We start from the raw sequence: 16,762 nt of genomic DNA on the forward strand, positions 1-16,762 counted from the left end.
GGAAGGAAACTCTGAGGCCCATTTCTCAATTATCTCTAACCCTGTAAAACAATAACTGGGATGACGAGTACAAGAGAGCTTTGGTGAAAAGTCAATACATCATACAACTTGAGATTTTTATTACTCCACAAAGGCAGCCTTGCCAATAATAAAAATGGCAACTCGACTCCTTCCTTCCCTTCATGTTAACCTAATGGTTGACAATAGTCAATATGGCAGCCAGACCGTGAGTTCCCATTGGCGGCTGCTCTGAGGCCCCGCCCCTCCCCGCCCCAAAGAGCGAAGGCCGGGAATTGCGGAGGCGGATATTGCGACTCCGAGTCGGGCTGCGCCTGCGCAGGTTATTGACGTCAAGATGGCGATGGAGATGAGGCTTCCCGTGGCTCGCAAGCCTCTTAGCGAGAGCCTGGGCCGTGAGACGAAGAAACACCTGGTAGTGCCGGGGGACACGATCACCACGGACACAGGCTTCATGCGGTACGTGGGGTCGTGGGGGACTCTGGGCCACAAGGGGCGGCTACATTGCTCTCCACGTGAAACCCGGGCCTGTGCTCTCTTGCATCTAAGTTCCCGTGGTACCCGGGGCACATCTGCTGAGCATCTCAGTCGCCTCGTTTTCTAGGCTTCGGACTTCTTACCCCCTGCATCTTGTGTTTCCTCGTCTGCATTTGCCCCAGTCTCCCGAAACCTTCCTCTCTTGACCTCTGGTGGCCGCGACTCGTGGGTCCTCTGCCTGAGGCCCAGATCCTGAGCCTTCCTCGTTGAGGACTTGGAAAACTGGGGTGGGTTAGGAGCTGGGGCCTCTTAACAGTTTTAGGCGGGGAGGCGGTGGGCGTTTTTGACTTGGCGCCCTTATCCCTCAGCATCGGCTCCTAGCCAGGCGCACGGTTTTGGAACGAGTCATTGTTTGGGCTTAGGGCGTACAAATACATTGTTATATGCAGCCAAATCTCCACCTTTGAATCTGAGGGCAGTACCGTATGTTGTCGTTAAGAGGGCAGGCCCTTGAGTTGGACAGCTGGAGTCCCAGTCCTGCTGCCATCACAATATTATTGGCTGTATTGTCTCTCCGAGGCCAGTTTCCTCATCTGTAAACTAGTGATAATAACATTAACTATTCGATAAGGTTGTGAGGATTAAATTAGGTAATGATTACGAAAAGAAGCAAAACTCACCGTTCTGTCACCATCATAGAGAAACACTAGTGGTTATCTCAGCCTTTTTTTGGGGGGGGGTACACTTGTACATACAGGAGAGGTACAGCATTTATACCGTTGCCCTTTAACCTCTTAGTTTGGGGTTATTGGATCCCAGGAAATCTTAAGATTCAGTCCTTTATTCATGCATTCAGTATATGTGTGCTTGGGGTACAACAGTGGACAAAGTGGAAGTCAATGTCCTGGTGAAGTTTATATTCTACTTGGGAGAGACAGATAACAAACAATAAGCACGACAAGCAAATACGTTATTCAGAATGTTTGGCGATAAATGCAATAGAAAAACTTAAAAGCCAAGCAGGGTGAGTGGAGGATAGTTGGGATATGGTAGTGGTGGCAGCAGCAGGGTGGGTGACTATTATAAATGGGATAGTCAAGGAAGGCCTGGTGGAGAAAGTGACATTTGAGTAGACTTGAGTAGAATGAGGGAGATGTCCACATTGCTGTCTAAAGAAGGAGTGTTTTAGGAAGAGATGGCAACCAGGGCAAAAGCCTGCCTTTAAGGGCAGGAGAAGTCTGTTAGGTTTGAGGAACACACTGGTCTTGATGCGAGAGGTCACCTCAAGTGTTACCCTGGTATTCTTTGTATCTTCCTGTTGCAACAGGGGCCATGGGACCTATATGGGGGAAGAGAAGCTCATTGCATCTGTGGCTGGCTCTGTGGAGAGAGTAAACAAGTTGGTCTGTGTGAAAGCTTTGAAAACCAGGTGAGAACAAAAGGTGTGTATTCTCTTGTGGCATCCGAGTTGCACAGCCAGGTCTTCTGCCACGACATACCCTCCACCCCCATCCCGGCCTGCTCTGTCGTTCTGTAGGTCTGGGATTTTGGGAACATGGCTATAGGAAGGGTATAGATGACTACAGGTAAGCGCGGGCTTCAAAGGTTTCCCTGTGTTACCTGACCTCTCCAAACTTTGGTTCCCTCCTCTGCAAAATGAGACCTAGCATGACCTACCTTGTAGAATTTTCAATGGAATTCATTGAAACAGTGCATGTAAAGTACTTACACAGAGCCTCCTACCTAGAAGGGCTCAGTGAAGGTCAGCCCCAGAATGTAAGCCAGTGGGGTTGGAACAGAGTGAGCAGGCGAGGGGTAGGAGCAGATGCAGGCAGAGAGGTGAGGTGGGCAGTCTGTCTGCCTTGTAGCCACAATAAACGTTTTCGACTTCCACTCTGTAATCTAGGAAGCCACTGGAGGAGGTGGAGCAGAGGAGGGACATGATCTGACTTCCGTTTTAATAAAATCACTCTGGCCGCTGTGGGCAGCTGGGGAGGTGGGGGGATAGGGGCAGGGTTAGGGAGACAGATTAATGTACTGTTTTGAGTATGTTTTGTGTTCTGAGTGGTTTTTTAATCATGAAAATGTGTTGGATTTTATATTCCTTGGCATTTTCTCTATATAGGACCATGTCCTATATAGAGAAGAGATATTCTTCCTTTCCAATTTGGATGCCTTTTATTTTCTGCCTATATCGTAAAGGTCGAGGTAGTAGGATCTGCTGCTGGACTTGTCCTGGAGCATGAGAGAGAGAGACAGAGAGCGAGAGATTGAGAGAGATCAAGGGTTCCTCCAAGGATTGTGGCTTGAGCCCCTGGAGGGGTGGAGTTGCCATTTCCTGAGCTCGTGACAACTGGGGGAGTTTCAGTTTGCTATGGGGGAGTGAAGGGGGCTGGTGGAAAGCTTTGTTGTAGGTGTGTTACTTTTGCAAATTCCTGTTAGTCACGTAAATGGAGGTGCTGGGTAGCCAGCAGTTGACTAGAGTCTGGAATTGAGGGGAGTGGTGTACTCATTAGTGGTATTTAAAGCCATTAGGCTGGATGAGCTCACCAAGTGAGCATGGGCTGAAAAGAGAAGAGGTCCAAGGACTGCGCGCCTTCGGCATGGAACACGTCCTCATTAGAATTGGGATGAGGAACTAGCAAAGGGGCCTGAGACAGGCAGCCAGTGGGTGGGGGCACGGTGAGCAGACTGGTTTGGGCGGTGTCCTGTCTCAGTTTCCTTTCTCCTCCTCTGGCTGATGCAGAACCCGTCTGTGTTCCAGAGCCCACCAGAAAAGATTCCATGCTTATCATTTTCTTTTTATTTATTTATTTATTGTTTTAAGTTTTTGGCCGCACCCCACGGCATGTGGGATCTTAGTTCCCCGACCAGGCCTCCTGCATTGGAGGGCAGAGTCTTAACCACTGGACCGCAGGGGAAGTCCCTCACTTTCATGTAATTAAGAAAATAGGGGTTTCAGGCTTAATGAACTATTTGCAATAAATGGTTTAAGAATAGTTAGTTAATGGAGACTTTGTACATATAGGACGTTTGAAGTTATCAGTTCCTGAGAATAAGTCCAACCAGCATAGTTATGTGAATTTACTAAATGTGGTGCCTCATCAAGGCCTTCATCCCTGTTTAACTAAAATCTCAAATGGTAACTTGGTCTTGTAATGAAGTCTTTTCACTGATGGAGGACCTTCTGTTTTATCTTTCAGATACCATGGTGAAGTGGGAGACATTGTAGTGGGGAGAATCACAGAGGTAAAGTCTATCTGATTGGTTTTTACAAAGTAAAAGCAGGCTGGTGATCTAATGAATAGCATAGTCATTCTACATGCATTTATGCTAACTAGGCATTTGTTGTGTTTGGCTCTCATGTGACCTTTGATGTCAACAGTTTGTTACATTTGGAATTATTGGTCATTTACAGTGTGAGCTCTGGCCCCTGGAGTATGTGTCCAGGTGTGGGGTTTCTTTGTTTGTAGGTTCAACAGAAGAGGTGGAAGGTGGAGACCAACTCCAGGCTGGATTCAGTCTTGCTTCTCTCATCCATGAACCTTCCCGGAGGAGAGCTGGTAAGGGTCTCTGGCTGGGACTGTATAGTTTGCTGGCGAGAGCTCTGGGGTCCTTTGCTCCACCAGAGAACTTTGCTTTACCCTGAGGTTGCCACTTTTACAAGGCAGTTTGCTACCTTGATGTACATGTAGGCTTTTCACTTGGCCCAGGCCTCCCAACTTAGGCAGCAACTGGCATATGGTAGGATCTGGAATGTCCATGGGGAGCGATCCCAAAAGAGAGTTGAGAGAAGCTCTCAGATGCTTGGTGCTAATAATTTTCCTTTTCTGGGTGTATCAGCTTTGCTCAGTGAAAGTGTTCCTTGAAAAGTTGTGTTTAGATTAGCTTTTCATGAATTGAGTAGCGTTTGATTATTCCAGACAACCACAGGACCTAAGCTGCCTCCTTTTATACAATGCAGTGGTTCAGCTTTACCTTCAGGCCAGCATCTATCTATAGAGAGGCTCACTGTGCTAGGCTCTCTGGAGAATGCCAAGATCCAGGAGGCACGACTGAGTTCCTGAAAGAGCTTAGACTAGCAGGGGATATGAAATAACTGGTCTGAATACCCGGCAGTCCAAGAATAAACAAGCGTGTGATTGTACAAAAGGAGTGATTAAGTTCCCGGAGAGAAGCTCATAGGAAAGATGAGTGTTGGAGTTGATCCTTGAAGGATGGGTAGAATTTTAATGATGAGTTCAGGGAATCTGAGATAAAGGGAAATGTGTGAGCAAAGATACAGTCAAGCTGGAGGTAGTCTGGTTCTGCTGGAGCGTGGAGGGCCTCCACAGAAGGTAAGCGCGGAAAAGGGGCCTGGTCTAGATTGGGAGGGTTTTGAATATCACGTAAGGAGTTTGAATATTATTCAGAGGAAGGAGAAGAGGAGCCGTGGGAAGGTCTGTAAGACGGAAAGTAGTGGTTGTCACTTTGTCTTCCTTCAGTGGTACAGGTTACCTACTCTGGTGTGTGAACATTGTGGCTACCTTCAGAGATCTCGGGAGGAAGTGAAAGAGAAAGAAGCGATGGATGGAGAGAGATCTTCCTTCAGGATCTGACTTCTATAACGTAGCCATCTCTTTGTGTATTTCAGAGGAGAAGATCTGCAAAAGATGAGCTGGCGATGAGAGGTTTCTTGCAGGAAGGGGACCTTATCAGTGTATCCTGTACCTTGCATTCCAGCATCTTTATGTTTGCTGTGGAGCTGGCAATTGGGGCTTAAACTGTAGGTCTCCCACACGAGAAACATGTAATCCTGGCAGGGATCTGAGTCTTTGACTGGGTGTGAAGGGCTCTGCTACAGCCTTTCTCTGTCTCCTTAACCCAGCTGACCCTCCAGCTCTTGTTCGGACCTGCTGCTGCTCAGGCATGTCTTTGGGTCTTGTAACTTACGGTGGCCCGTGCTTTAAGCTAGCTCAAATTTTCTTAGCGATGTTAACTTTTTTTTTTTTTTTTTTTTTTAATGAAACTATAAGAAAGATATTGTTTGGTAAAACTTTTGTTTCAGTTGCTTACACAAACACAGATACATGTACTCTGAGTAAAATATGCTTCTTACTGTGGGTTGTATAAAGAAAAGTTTGAAAGCCACTGATCTATATTTTTGTTTATTTATTTATTTATTTGAATTTTTGAAATTAATTTTTTTATACAGCAGGTCCTTATTAGTCATCAATTTTTTTTTTAAATCAGTCATCAATTTTATACACATCAGTGTATACATGTCAATCCCAATCTCCCAATTCATCCCACCACCACCCCCACCCCCTCGCCGCTTTCCCCCCTTGGTGTGCATACGTTTGTTCTCTACATCTGTGTCTCAATTTCTGCCCTGCAAACCGGTTCATCTGTACCGTTTTTCTAGGTTCCACATACATGCGTTAATATATTTGTTTTTCTCTTTCTGACTTACTTCACTCTGTATGACAGTCTCTAGATCCATCCACGTCTCTACAAATGACCCAGTTTCGTTCCTTTTTATAGCTGAGTAATATTCCATTGTATATATGTACCACATCTTCTTTATCCACTCATCTGTTGATGGGCATTTAGGTTCCATGTCCTGGCTATTGTAAATAGTGCTGCAATGAACATTGTGGTACATGACTCTTTTTGAATTATGGTTTTCTCTGGGTATATGCCCAGTAGTGGGATTGCTGGGTCATATGGTAATTCTATTTTTAGTTTTTTAAGGAACCTCCATACTGTTCTCCATAGTGGCTGTATCAATTTACATTCCCACCAACAGTGCAAGAGGGTTCCCTTTTCTCCACACTCTCTCCAGCATTTGTTGTTTGTAGATTTTCTGATGATGCCCATTCTAACTGGTGTGAGGTGATATCTCATTGTAGTTTTGATTTGCATTTCTCTAATAATTAGTGATGTTGAGCAGCTTTTCATGTGCTTCTTGGCCATCTGTATGTCTTCTTTGGAGAAATGTCTGTTTAGGTCTTCTGCCCATTTTTGGATTGGGTTGTTTGTTTCTTGAATATTGAGCTGCATGAGCTGTTTATATATTTTGGAGATTAATCCTTTGTCCATTGATTCGTTTGCAAATATTTTCTCCCATTCTGAGGGTTGTCTTTTCGTCTTGTTTGTAGTTTCCTTTGCTGTGCAAAAGCTTTTAAGTTTCATTAGGTCCCATTTGTTTATTTTTGTTTTTATTTCCATTACTTTAGGAGGTGGATCAAAAAAGATCTTGCTGTGAGTTATGTCAAAGAGTGTTCTTCCTATGTTTTCCTCTAAGAGTTTTATAGTGTCCGGTCTTACATTTAGGTCTTTAATCCATTTTGAGTTTTTTTTTTGTGTATGTTGTTAGGGAGTGTTCTAATTTCACTCTTTTACATGTAGCTGTCCAGTTTTCCCAGCACCACTTATTGAAGAGACTGTTGTTTCTCCATTGTATATCCTTGCCTCCTTTGTCATAGATTAGTCGACCATAGGTGTGTGGGTTTATCTCTGGGCTTTCTATCCTGTTCCATTGATCTATATTTCTGTTTTTGTGCCAGTACCATATTGTCTTGATTACTGTAGCTTTGTAGTATAGTCTGAAGTCAGGGAGTCTGATTCCTCCAGCTCCGTTTTTTTCCCTCAAGACTGCTTTGGCTATTCGGGGTCTTCTGTGTCTCCGTACAAATTTTAAGACTTTTTGTGCTAGTTCTGTAAAAAATGCCACTGGTAATTTGATAGGGATTGCATTGAATCTGTAGATTGCTTTGGGTAGTATAGTCATTTTCACAATATTGATTCTTCCAATCCAAGAACATGGTATATCTCTCTATCTGTTTGTATCATCTTTCATCTCTTTTATCAGTGTCTTATAGTTTTCTGCATACAGATCTTTTGTCTCCCTAGGTAGGTTTATTCCTAGGTATTTTATTCTTTTTGTTGCAGTGGTAAATGGGAGTGTTTCCTTAATTTCTCTTTCAGATTTTTCATCATTAGTGTATAGGACTGCAAGAGATTTCTGTGCATTAATTTTGTATCCTGCAACTTTACCAAATTCATTGATTAGCTCTAGTAGTTTTCTGGTGGCATCTTTAGGATTCTCTATGTATAGTATCATGGCATCTGCAAACAGTGACAGTTTTACTTTTTCTTTTCCAATTTGTATTCCTTTTATTTCTTTTTCTTCTCTGATGGCCATGGCTAGGACTTCCAAAATTATGTTGAATAATAGTGGTGAGAGTGGACATCCTTGTCTTGTTCCTGATCTTAGAGGAAATGCTTTCAGTTTTTCACCATTGAGAATGACGTTTGCTGTGGGTTTGTCGTATATGGCCTTTATTATGTTGAGGTAGGTTCCCTCTATGCCCACTTTCTGGAGAGTTTTTAATCATAAATGGGTATTGAATTTTGTCAAAACTTTTTCTGCATCTATTGAGATGGTCATATGGTTTTTCTTCCATTTGTTAATATGGTGTATCACATTGATTGATTCATGTATATTGAAGAATCCTTGCATCCCTGGGATAAATCCCACTTGATCATGGTGTATGATCCTTTTAATGTGTTGTTGCATTCTGTTTGCTAGTATTTTGTTGAGGATTTTTGCATCTATATTCATGAGTGATATTGGTCTGTAATTTTCTTTTTTTGTAGTATCTATGTCTGGTTTTGGTATCAGGGTGATTGTGGCCTCATAACATGAGTTTGGGAGTGTTCCTTCCTCTGCAATTTTTGGGAAGAGTTTGAGAAGGATGGGTGTAAGCTCTTCTGTAAATGTTTGATAGAATTCACCTGTGAAGCCATTTGGTCCTGGACTTTTGTTTGTTGGAAGATTTTTAATCACAGTCTCAATTTCATTACTTGTGATTGGTCTGTTCATATTTTCTATTTCTTCCTGGTTCAGTCTTGGAAGGCTATACCTTTCTAAGAATTTGTCCATTTCTTCCAGGTTGTCCATTTTATTGGCATAGAGTTGCTGGTAGTAGTCTCTTAGGATGCTTTGCATTTCTGCAGTGTCAGTTGTTACTTCTCCTTTTTCATTTCTAATTTTATTGATTTGAGTTCTCTCTTTTTCTTGATGAGTCTGGCTTATGGTTTATCAATTTTGTTTATCTTCTCAAAGAACCAGCTTTTAGTTTTATTGATCTTTGCTATTGTTTTCTTTGTTTCTATTTCACTTATGTCTGCTCTGATCTTTATGATTTCCTTCCTTCTGCTAACTTTGGGTTTTGTTTGTTCTTCTTTCTCTACATCCTTTAGGTGTAAGGTTAGATTGTTTGAGATTTTTCTTGTTTCTTGAGGTAGGATTGTATTGCTATAAACTTCCCTCTTAGAACTGCTTTTGCTGCATCCCATAGGTTTTGGATCGTCGTGTTTTCATTGTCATTTGTCTCTAGGTATATTTTGATTTCCTCTTTGATTTCTTCAGTGATCTCTTGGTTATTTAGTAACGTATTGTTTAGCCTCCATGTGTTTGTGTTTTTCACGTTTTTTCCCTGTAATTGATTTCTAATCTCATAGCGTTGTGGTCAGAAAAGATGCTTGATATGATTTCAATTTTCTTAAATTTACTGAGGCTTGATTTGTGGCCCAAGATGTGATCTATCCTGGAGAATGTTCCGTGCGCACTTGAGAAGAAAGTGTAATCTGCTGTTTATGAATGGAATGTCCTATAAATATCAATTAAATCTATCTGATCTGTTGTGTCATTTAAAGCTTATGTTTCCTTTTTAATTTTCTGTCTGGATGATCTGTCCATTGGTGTAAGTGAGGTGTTAAAGTCCCCCAGTATTACTGTGCTACTGTCGATTTCCTCTTTTATAGCTGTTAGCAGTTGCCTTATGTATTGAGGTGCTCCTATGTTGGGTGCATATATATTTATAATTGTTATATCTTCTTCTTGGACTGATCCCTTGATCATTATGTAGTGTCCTTCCTTGTCTCTTGTAACATTCTTTATTTTAAAGTCTATTTTATCTGATATGAGTATTGCTACTCCAGCTTTCTTTTGATTTCCATTTGCATGGAATATCTTTTTCCATCCCCTCACTTTCAGTCTGTATGTGTCCCTAGGTCTGAAGTGGGTCTCTTGTAGACAGCATATAGATGGGTCTTGTTTTTGTATCCATTCAGCAAGCCTGTGTCTTGGTTGGAGCATTTAATCCATTCACGTTTAAGGTAATTATCGATATGTATGTTCCTATGACCATTTTCTTAATTGTTTTGGGTTTGTTTTTGTAGGTCCTTTTGTTCTCTTGTGTTTCCCACTTAGAGAAGTTCCTTTAGCATTTGTTGTAGAGCTGGTTTGGTGGTGCTGAATTCTCTTAGCTTTGATTTCTCCATCGAATCTGAGTGAGATCCTTGCTGGGTAGAGTAATCTTGGTTGTAGTTTCTTCCCTTTCATCACTTTAAGTACGTCATGCCATTCCCTTCTGGCTTGTAGAGTTTCTGCTGAGAAATCAGTTGTTAACCTTATGGGAGTTCCCTTGTATGTTATTTGTCGTTTTTCCCTTGCTGCTTTCAATAATTTTTCTTTGTCTTTAATTTTTGCCAATTTGATTACTGTGTGTCTTGGCGTGTTTCTCCTTGGGTTTATCCTGCCTGGGACTCTCTGTGCTTCCTGGACTTGGGTGGCTATTTCCTTTCCCACGTTAGGGAAGTTTTCGACTATAATCTCCTCAAATATTTTCTCAGGTCCTTTCTCTCTCTCCTCCTTCTGGGACCCCTATAATGCAAATGTTGGTGCATTTAATGTTGTCCCAGAGGTCTCTTAGGCTGTCTTCATTTCTTTTCATTCTTTTTTCTTTATTCTGTTCCGCAGCAGTGAATTCCACCATTCTGTCTTCCAGGTCACTTATCCGTTCTTCTGCCTCAGTTATTCTGCTATTAATCCCTTCTAGTGTATTTTCATTTCAGTTATTGTATAGTTCATCTCTGTATGTTTGTTCTTTAATTCTTCTAGGTCTTTGTTAAACATTTCTTGCATCTTCTCGATCTTTGCCTCCATTCTTTTTCTGAAGTCCTGGATCATCTTCACTATCATTATTCTGAATTCTTTTTATGGAAGGTTGCCTGTCTCCACTTCATTTAATTGTTTTTCTGGGGTTTTATCTTGTTCCTTAATCTGGTACATTGCCCTCTGCTTTTTCATCTTGTCTGTGAATGTGGTTTTTGTTCCACAGGCTGCAGGATTGTAGTTCTTCTTGCTTCTGCTGTCTGCCCTCTGGTGGATCAGGCTATCTCAATCTGTTAGTGTTGGAGGGTCTCCTGCAGAGGCGGGGGGTGGCTGTGTCTCACCGTGAGGACAAGGACACTGGCAGCAGAAGTTCTGGGAAGTACTACTTGGTGTGAGCCCTCCCAGAGTCCACCATTAACCCCACCCGCGATGTTAACTTTTATCCGAGGGAGTAGAAAAGGTGGTGTTCATGTCAGAGTATTCATGACAGCCAAGGGGGACAGGTTAGGTCACAGCAGTGTGACCTCCGGGTCCGTCTACGACTTTGGGCGGGACTCTTGGCCATGAGAGGAAAGGATGGAGGGGGGAGCCAGGGACGCAGGTGACGTGAAAGTGTTTGTTCCTTCATCACCCGGCCAGGCTGAGGTCCAGGCAGTGTTCTCTGATGGAGCTGTCTCTCTGCACACGAGGAGCCTCAAATACGGGAAAGTAAGTTGGGCTCTGGCTGTTCTCATTTGCTGACTGAGACTTCAAATCCATTTCCCAATCCCCAGTGCTCTCTGGAATTCTGACCTAAAGCCCCCCAGAAGTCAAGCCTTATCAGGCTGGCAGCCTACACACTGATTCACACAGTCAAGGGCCGGTAGCATCATAAAGGATGACAATTCTTAACCCTTTTTCTACGGAGGAGATTGTTCTGGCAGAAGAGCCCCTATGACCCTGGACCCGGGGCCCTGCAGCCCTGCTGTCTCTGCTCTCTCCCAAGGGGCGTGGCAGCTTTGCATTGCATTTGTGCTGAGAACAAAGGGAGGTCATGTACTGATGAAGTAGGATGGCCTCAGCCCTTAGACACATGTCCAGTCAATAAAATGGATATTATTGTTAGGAAAGATGGGCTTGTCACTTGAGCCTCTAAATGAAATTTTACCACTTTTCTTATTTAAGGTGACAGTATGGAGGCTATTTATTTTTTTAATGACAGCATACTTTCCAAAACAAATTATGATTTATCAGTCTCTTGCCTTTCTCTGGGTGAACGTTCTCATTTTCTGAGTGGAACAAAAACCTCTGTCCTCAGTGGAGTGGCTACAGCCAATCATGCTCACATCCTTGAAGCAGGAGAGGAAACAGCTGCACTGCACGTGCTAACCTTCGTGGGCCCGGGTCCTGTAATAGACGCCCCCTCAGCGGGATGTGGGCCTTGAGCTGACCTGCCGGGACCAGGGATGGATTTGCACTCAGCCCTAGGCCAGTCGCCTTGTCCAATGGCGTATCTCGTGGGCAGGATGGGTGGTTGGGGTCGAGGTGGAACAGAATAGTGCTCCTTGACCCACAGGAGGCTCGAGCCCACGTCCTCATTGGCTCCAGCTTCTCTAACAGCTGTGGCACCAGCCCTGGATTAGAATGTGAAGACGACTGCAAAGGAAAATAAATGGTAGAGAAGGGATGGAAAGTTACCTTCTGTTGGGATATGTAAACAACTTAATGCATCCGGAAGTGTTCTCTGTATTTACTATGTGTGTGCATGTAGGGGCAGTTATCAACAGGAAGGACCCTGATTCCAGTCTAACTAGGATATATCCTGTACTCTGCTTTTAAGTTACCTCACTGATGACCCTACAGTGACTGAATTTGCGATATACTTTTTTAGCTAGGTCAGGGCGTTTTGGTTCAGGTCTCCCCCTCCCTGGTGAAACGGCAGAAGACTCACTTCCATGACTTGCCATGCGGTGCCTCAGTGATTCTGGGCAACAACGGCTTCGTCTGGATCTACCCAACACCTGAGCACAAAGAAGAGGATGCAGGGGGCTTCACTGCAAACCTGGAGGTGAGTAAACGCCATCGTCACTGTTGGGATGGAGCGGCACTTAGTCGGGGCTGTGCTTCTGTGGCGGGTGGGGACGCTCTCTATCTCTCTGCCGCATTGCTATAGTTTGAGTTGGTTTGAATTTCCATCGAGACATTGTGTCGCCCTCTCTTGTTCTAAAGAGATGAAATCAGCGCCTGGTTTGATCTTTGTTGGCAGAGATGGCAAAGTTGCAGGGTAATAGCCCAAGAGCCACTGAAGAAGCCGTCCTTTTTAATCTCCCTTGGAGTTAGCTGTTTGATTGGTTTGGAGTCCCAGAGTGATACTGCCTCAGTTATAAATGATTCCCGGGATTTGCTGTAACCATTCGCTTCTTTTGGTCCTGATTCTATTTCCCTCCCCTTCCCCTTGGCATCCCCTGGTAGCCTGTCTCCCTTGCTGATCGAGAGGTGATCTCCCGGCTTCGGAACTGCATCATCTCGCTGGCAACTCAGAGAATGCTGCTGTATGATACCAGTATCCTGTATTGCTATGAAGCATCCCTTCCACATCAGGTACTCTACCCGGGGCTTCCCTTTTCCTTGTTGATCTGTGAGCAGCCTTAAGTGTCATCTGCTCCATGTTTCCTCAGACAGCAGGCACGTCTCCCACATACCTTAACCATGTCCATCCGTGTGAACTGATCTGGTGGACAGCCTTGTTGAGTGTCTGGAGAGCTTTCGCCGAGTTGCTAGTAATATTCTCAATGTCTAATGTCAGTGTAAGGATTTGTGGGCCTTTGGAGGTGCCAGGTGGGGCTAATTTACAACAGCGACCCCCTGGACTTCATCTTGCCCATCCCAAGTTTTAGCTGTCTTTCTAGTGACTGCCAGAGTAACATCTTTGTTCTTGTCAGCTGTATCCCATAGAATCTTGCTGATTTATTAAGCTGGTTCTAGCAGATCATATCTTGCAAATACTTAGCCTCTGATACATGAAAGGAAAACAGAAGGTTCATGTTAACCATGCTTGGTTTCTGCATTTGGATTGGCTTGATGGTGTGCTTATTGATTGAACAAGTACCTTTTTTCCTTTCTTTTTCAGATCAAAGACATCTTAAAGCCAGAAATAATGGAGGAAATTGTGATGGAAACACGCCAGAGGCTTTTAGAACAGGAGGGATAAGGAGAGGCACCTGAAGGACAGGACTGTGTGTACCTGACCGGAGCAGTCCTTGAAAGTGAACAGTTTGCTTGGTGGTCCCCATGTGCAGCTCAGTGAAGACCTGGGGAGCTCATCACTTTACCTACAAGGGGCTGCCTCCACCCTCAAGACCTGCTTTCTCCTGTTTTAAGGCAAAGCCTGGGGGAAGGTGAACAGCACTGCCAGCCCCTTGGGTTGCCCACAGAGTTTTGGTACTAGGGGTAGTTTCAGGCCTTAAAAGCACTCAGTGTTCCAGCCGAGTGGACTCCTATCCTGGAATAATACAAGGAATCTTTTGTCCTGTACTTACCATCAACTCACCAGGCACAATGCCCCATGAAATTGCCTGTATAAAAAACGTGGCCTCCCTGACCCCCAAATTGTCTGTTTTGGCCTCCATTCCCACCTCCTCTACAGCGCGAGTACAGCACTGAAGAATATAGTTGGTAAAGTTAACCCAAGAATCAAATGGAAGAATAAAGCAACCAAGCAGCCTTTGGCTTGGTTGGAATCTTATTTCCCATTGCGTGTTCCTCCTAGTGATAGATGCGAGTATATTCCCGCCAGGCTGCCTTAATCTGTCCTGCCTTCAAGGATGATTTGTAAGAAGTTCAATTATTGATAAAAGAGAATGAATGTTTTGGGTACTCTGATAAACATGAAAACAAAGTAAGAAAAATGGAGATGGGAAAAGAAAAGGTGTTTTCCTCCTACAATTGAAGGAGTAATGCATTAACTGTTCAGTAATTCAGGGTTAAAAGGTAAAAAGAAGCTGTTGAAATTCTCAGTGGGAAAGGCTAGAATGTCTATGCATTGTTTTTCAGATGACTATCTAAAAATGATGCCCTGATTTGGGTTTTGGGAAACATTCTTTTAAAGTCAGTATATGAGAGTGCTGTTTGGTGAACTATTTTTTTATATTTATAAATGTGGCATCACTTTCTGTTCTTGTGTTCTGTGTAATACTTGGGAGCTGAGTACAGTTGAAGGAAGGCTTGGGAGATAGGAATTCTTCTGACAGAGACCTAACTAATCTACTCGGGTCACCTAGTAAAATTTAAACCTAGGACAGTTTCAGGAGTAAGGTGGCGCATTTGACAGTTTTGAAATATAGCTCAGCTCTTTCTTGTTAAATTGTATGTTTTTTCTTTATAACATTATTCAGACAAATTTTATCTCATTTTTTTTTTTTCTGTCCCAAGTGTATCACCTGTTTAGAGGAGTTTGCAGACAACTGAATACTGTATAGGCTATGTTGCAACTTTGGATTTGCTCCCTTGTTGTTTCTGAAACACATTCCAGGTTGTGTGCCCCTTAAGAGAAGGGAATGGGGAAGGATGGGAGCCTGCATCCCTGGTTTGGGTTGGTTTTGACCAGGACCATATGGAGGTTCGTTGAAAGTTTATCTTTCTCACTTGGTCTCCCAAGCTGCCAGCCTCTGCTGTTCATTCAGTATATTCTGAATAGTGATTACCTACTAAGTGGAAATATATAAAGGTCTGAAAGCACCTTTTGGTGATTATCCACTTTCTGTGGCCCACTAGAGGGTGCCCTTGTTAAGTGTAATTCCAGTAGGTGTTTTTAAAAAAAAGCTGACGTTTTTACACAGGTACTGAATCCCGGTAGCAACTTGTGGGTTGCTTTGCTTTATAAACATGAGGACAAAATTAGACTGAACTGAATCACTTTTAATAGAATATATGAGCTTAAAGGGATTTGTTCAAATTTGGCAACATTTATTTACTTCTGACTGTCAGGTATTTGCTGGGCTCAGGATTCTAGTTTTAAGTCCCTTAAGAGTATCATTCTACAGTGTTATACAGTGCATCTGTGGAAGAAAATATTACAGTCTGGGCTTGGGGTTCACCTAAAACTAGTGCCGTTGGCTTCTACCCAGACTTTAGGAAGCATAGTCTCAATCTTTGTGGGAAACAAGATCCCATTTGATCCTCATGATAACCTTGTAAAGTTTGATATGTCCCCCATTTATAAATGAAAGCCATTCACAGAATTAAAGTGACTTCATTAAAGCTCATTAGCAACTATGAATCAGTAGGTTTAAGCTCTAGAGAGGGGTCATAAAGCAACCCTTTAGAGAATGGGTTGGACTGATTGTGAAAGGTTATGGGGTACAGAAATTTTATTTCCAGCATTGAGACCAATACTTGGTTTGGATTTTACTCATTTTACTTATTGCCTGTCCCTCCCATGTCTGCTCTGGGAGGACAAGGATGAATCCGTTTGTGTCCCCCCCTCAATTTTATCCCAGCACCTAGGACGGTGGTACACAGGGGCTCAACAATGCTTGTGAATGAATTATTAGTTTAAGAAGTGTGGGTTAGTAAGAGTTCTGATTTGATTGCTCAATTTTAAGCTAAACTAGAGAGTGAAGAATGAAGATGTGTAGGAAATGATGAAAGCATTAATAGGAATAAAAAGCAAAATTCAAAGAGAAAGATTAGGGTGATAATCAGGATAAGAATGGGTGAGTAAAGGGAACAAAGTTGTGGAAGTTTGAAGAGTGATCTACAAGCCAGGACCAAGTCTGTCAGCCAGACTATTTAGTGATAGAGCAAAGCTAACCCAATTAACATCTAAATATAAATTCCACTTCTAAATTTGGGCACACATTTTCATATGCTTCACATTCAGTACCTCCAAGTGACTATTTTTTCTTCAAGCCAATATCTATAAAATTAGCACCATTTCCCAATCCAGCAAAAGTATTTCTAAAATACACAACTCAGTAACTGAATGTACAACACCCGTAATACAACTGGTTTCCCCCTACTCTCAGTAGCAACTTCTAAAAAATCAACTGTCTGACACTAAGTCAACAGTTACTTGATACTGAATGGTACAGTGGAAAAATCAAGGGCTTTGGAGCAGTATCAGTCTGGGCTCAAATAGTGACTTTGTCACATCACTAGGCCAGTGACCTTCAGTAAGTCACATCTCATTCGGTTTCCCCATCTGTATATGGGGGAAAGCAATCCATGCCTCACTGGGCTAGAGTGAGGATTAAATGAGAATACAGTTTATGAAAAGCATAACAGCATAGTATAGACTAGGCGTTGTGATGAGTGGATCCCCTTAGAAATGGGTATATCCGGAGA

At 43.1% G+C, this 16,762-nt stretch overlaps 1 protein-coding gene across 3 annotated transcripts; it reads left to right on the forward strand.

The window, feature by feature from the left end:
* Nucleotides 1-292: 292 nt before the first annotated feature.
* Nucleotides 293-14,589, forward strand: EXOSC2 (exosome component 2). 3 transcript variants are annotated; one of them, XM_082400830.1, is made up of 9 exons: nucleotides 293-477; nucleotides 1,823-1,924; nucleotides 3,699-3,744; nucleotides 3,969-4,058; nucleotides 5,129-5,194; nucleotides 11,078-11,146; nucleotides 12,309-12,485; nucleotides 12,890-13,018; nucleotides 13,548-14,589. In XM_082400830.1, the coding sequence occupies exons 1-9, from the start codon at nucleotides 356-358 to the stop codon at nucleotides 13,626-13,628; spliced, it is 882 nt and encodes a 293-aa protein (XP_082256956.1). In that variant the 5' UTR covers nucleotides 293-355; the 3' UTR covers nucleotides 13,629-14,589. The 3 variants fall into 3 exon arrangements, with proteins under 3 accessions (XP_082256956.1, XP_082256957.1, XP_082256958.1); XM_082400831.1 differs by lacking the exon at nucleotides 3,969-4,058 and having other exon boundaries at nucleotides 321-477; XM_082400832.1 differs by lacking the exons at nucleotides 5,129-5,194; nucleotides 11,078-11,146 and having other exon boundaries at nucleotides 321-477.
* The last annotated feature ends 2,173 nt before the right edge of the window (nucleotides 14,590-16,762 follow it).

The sequence above is a fragment of the Balaenoptera borealis genome, assembly GCF_965194805.1.
Source record: "Balaenoptera borealis genome assembly, chromosome: 8".
Lineage (NCBI taxonomy): Eukaryota > Metazoa > Chordata > Mammalia > Artiodactyla > Balaenopteridae > Balaenoptera > Balaenoptera borealis.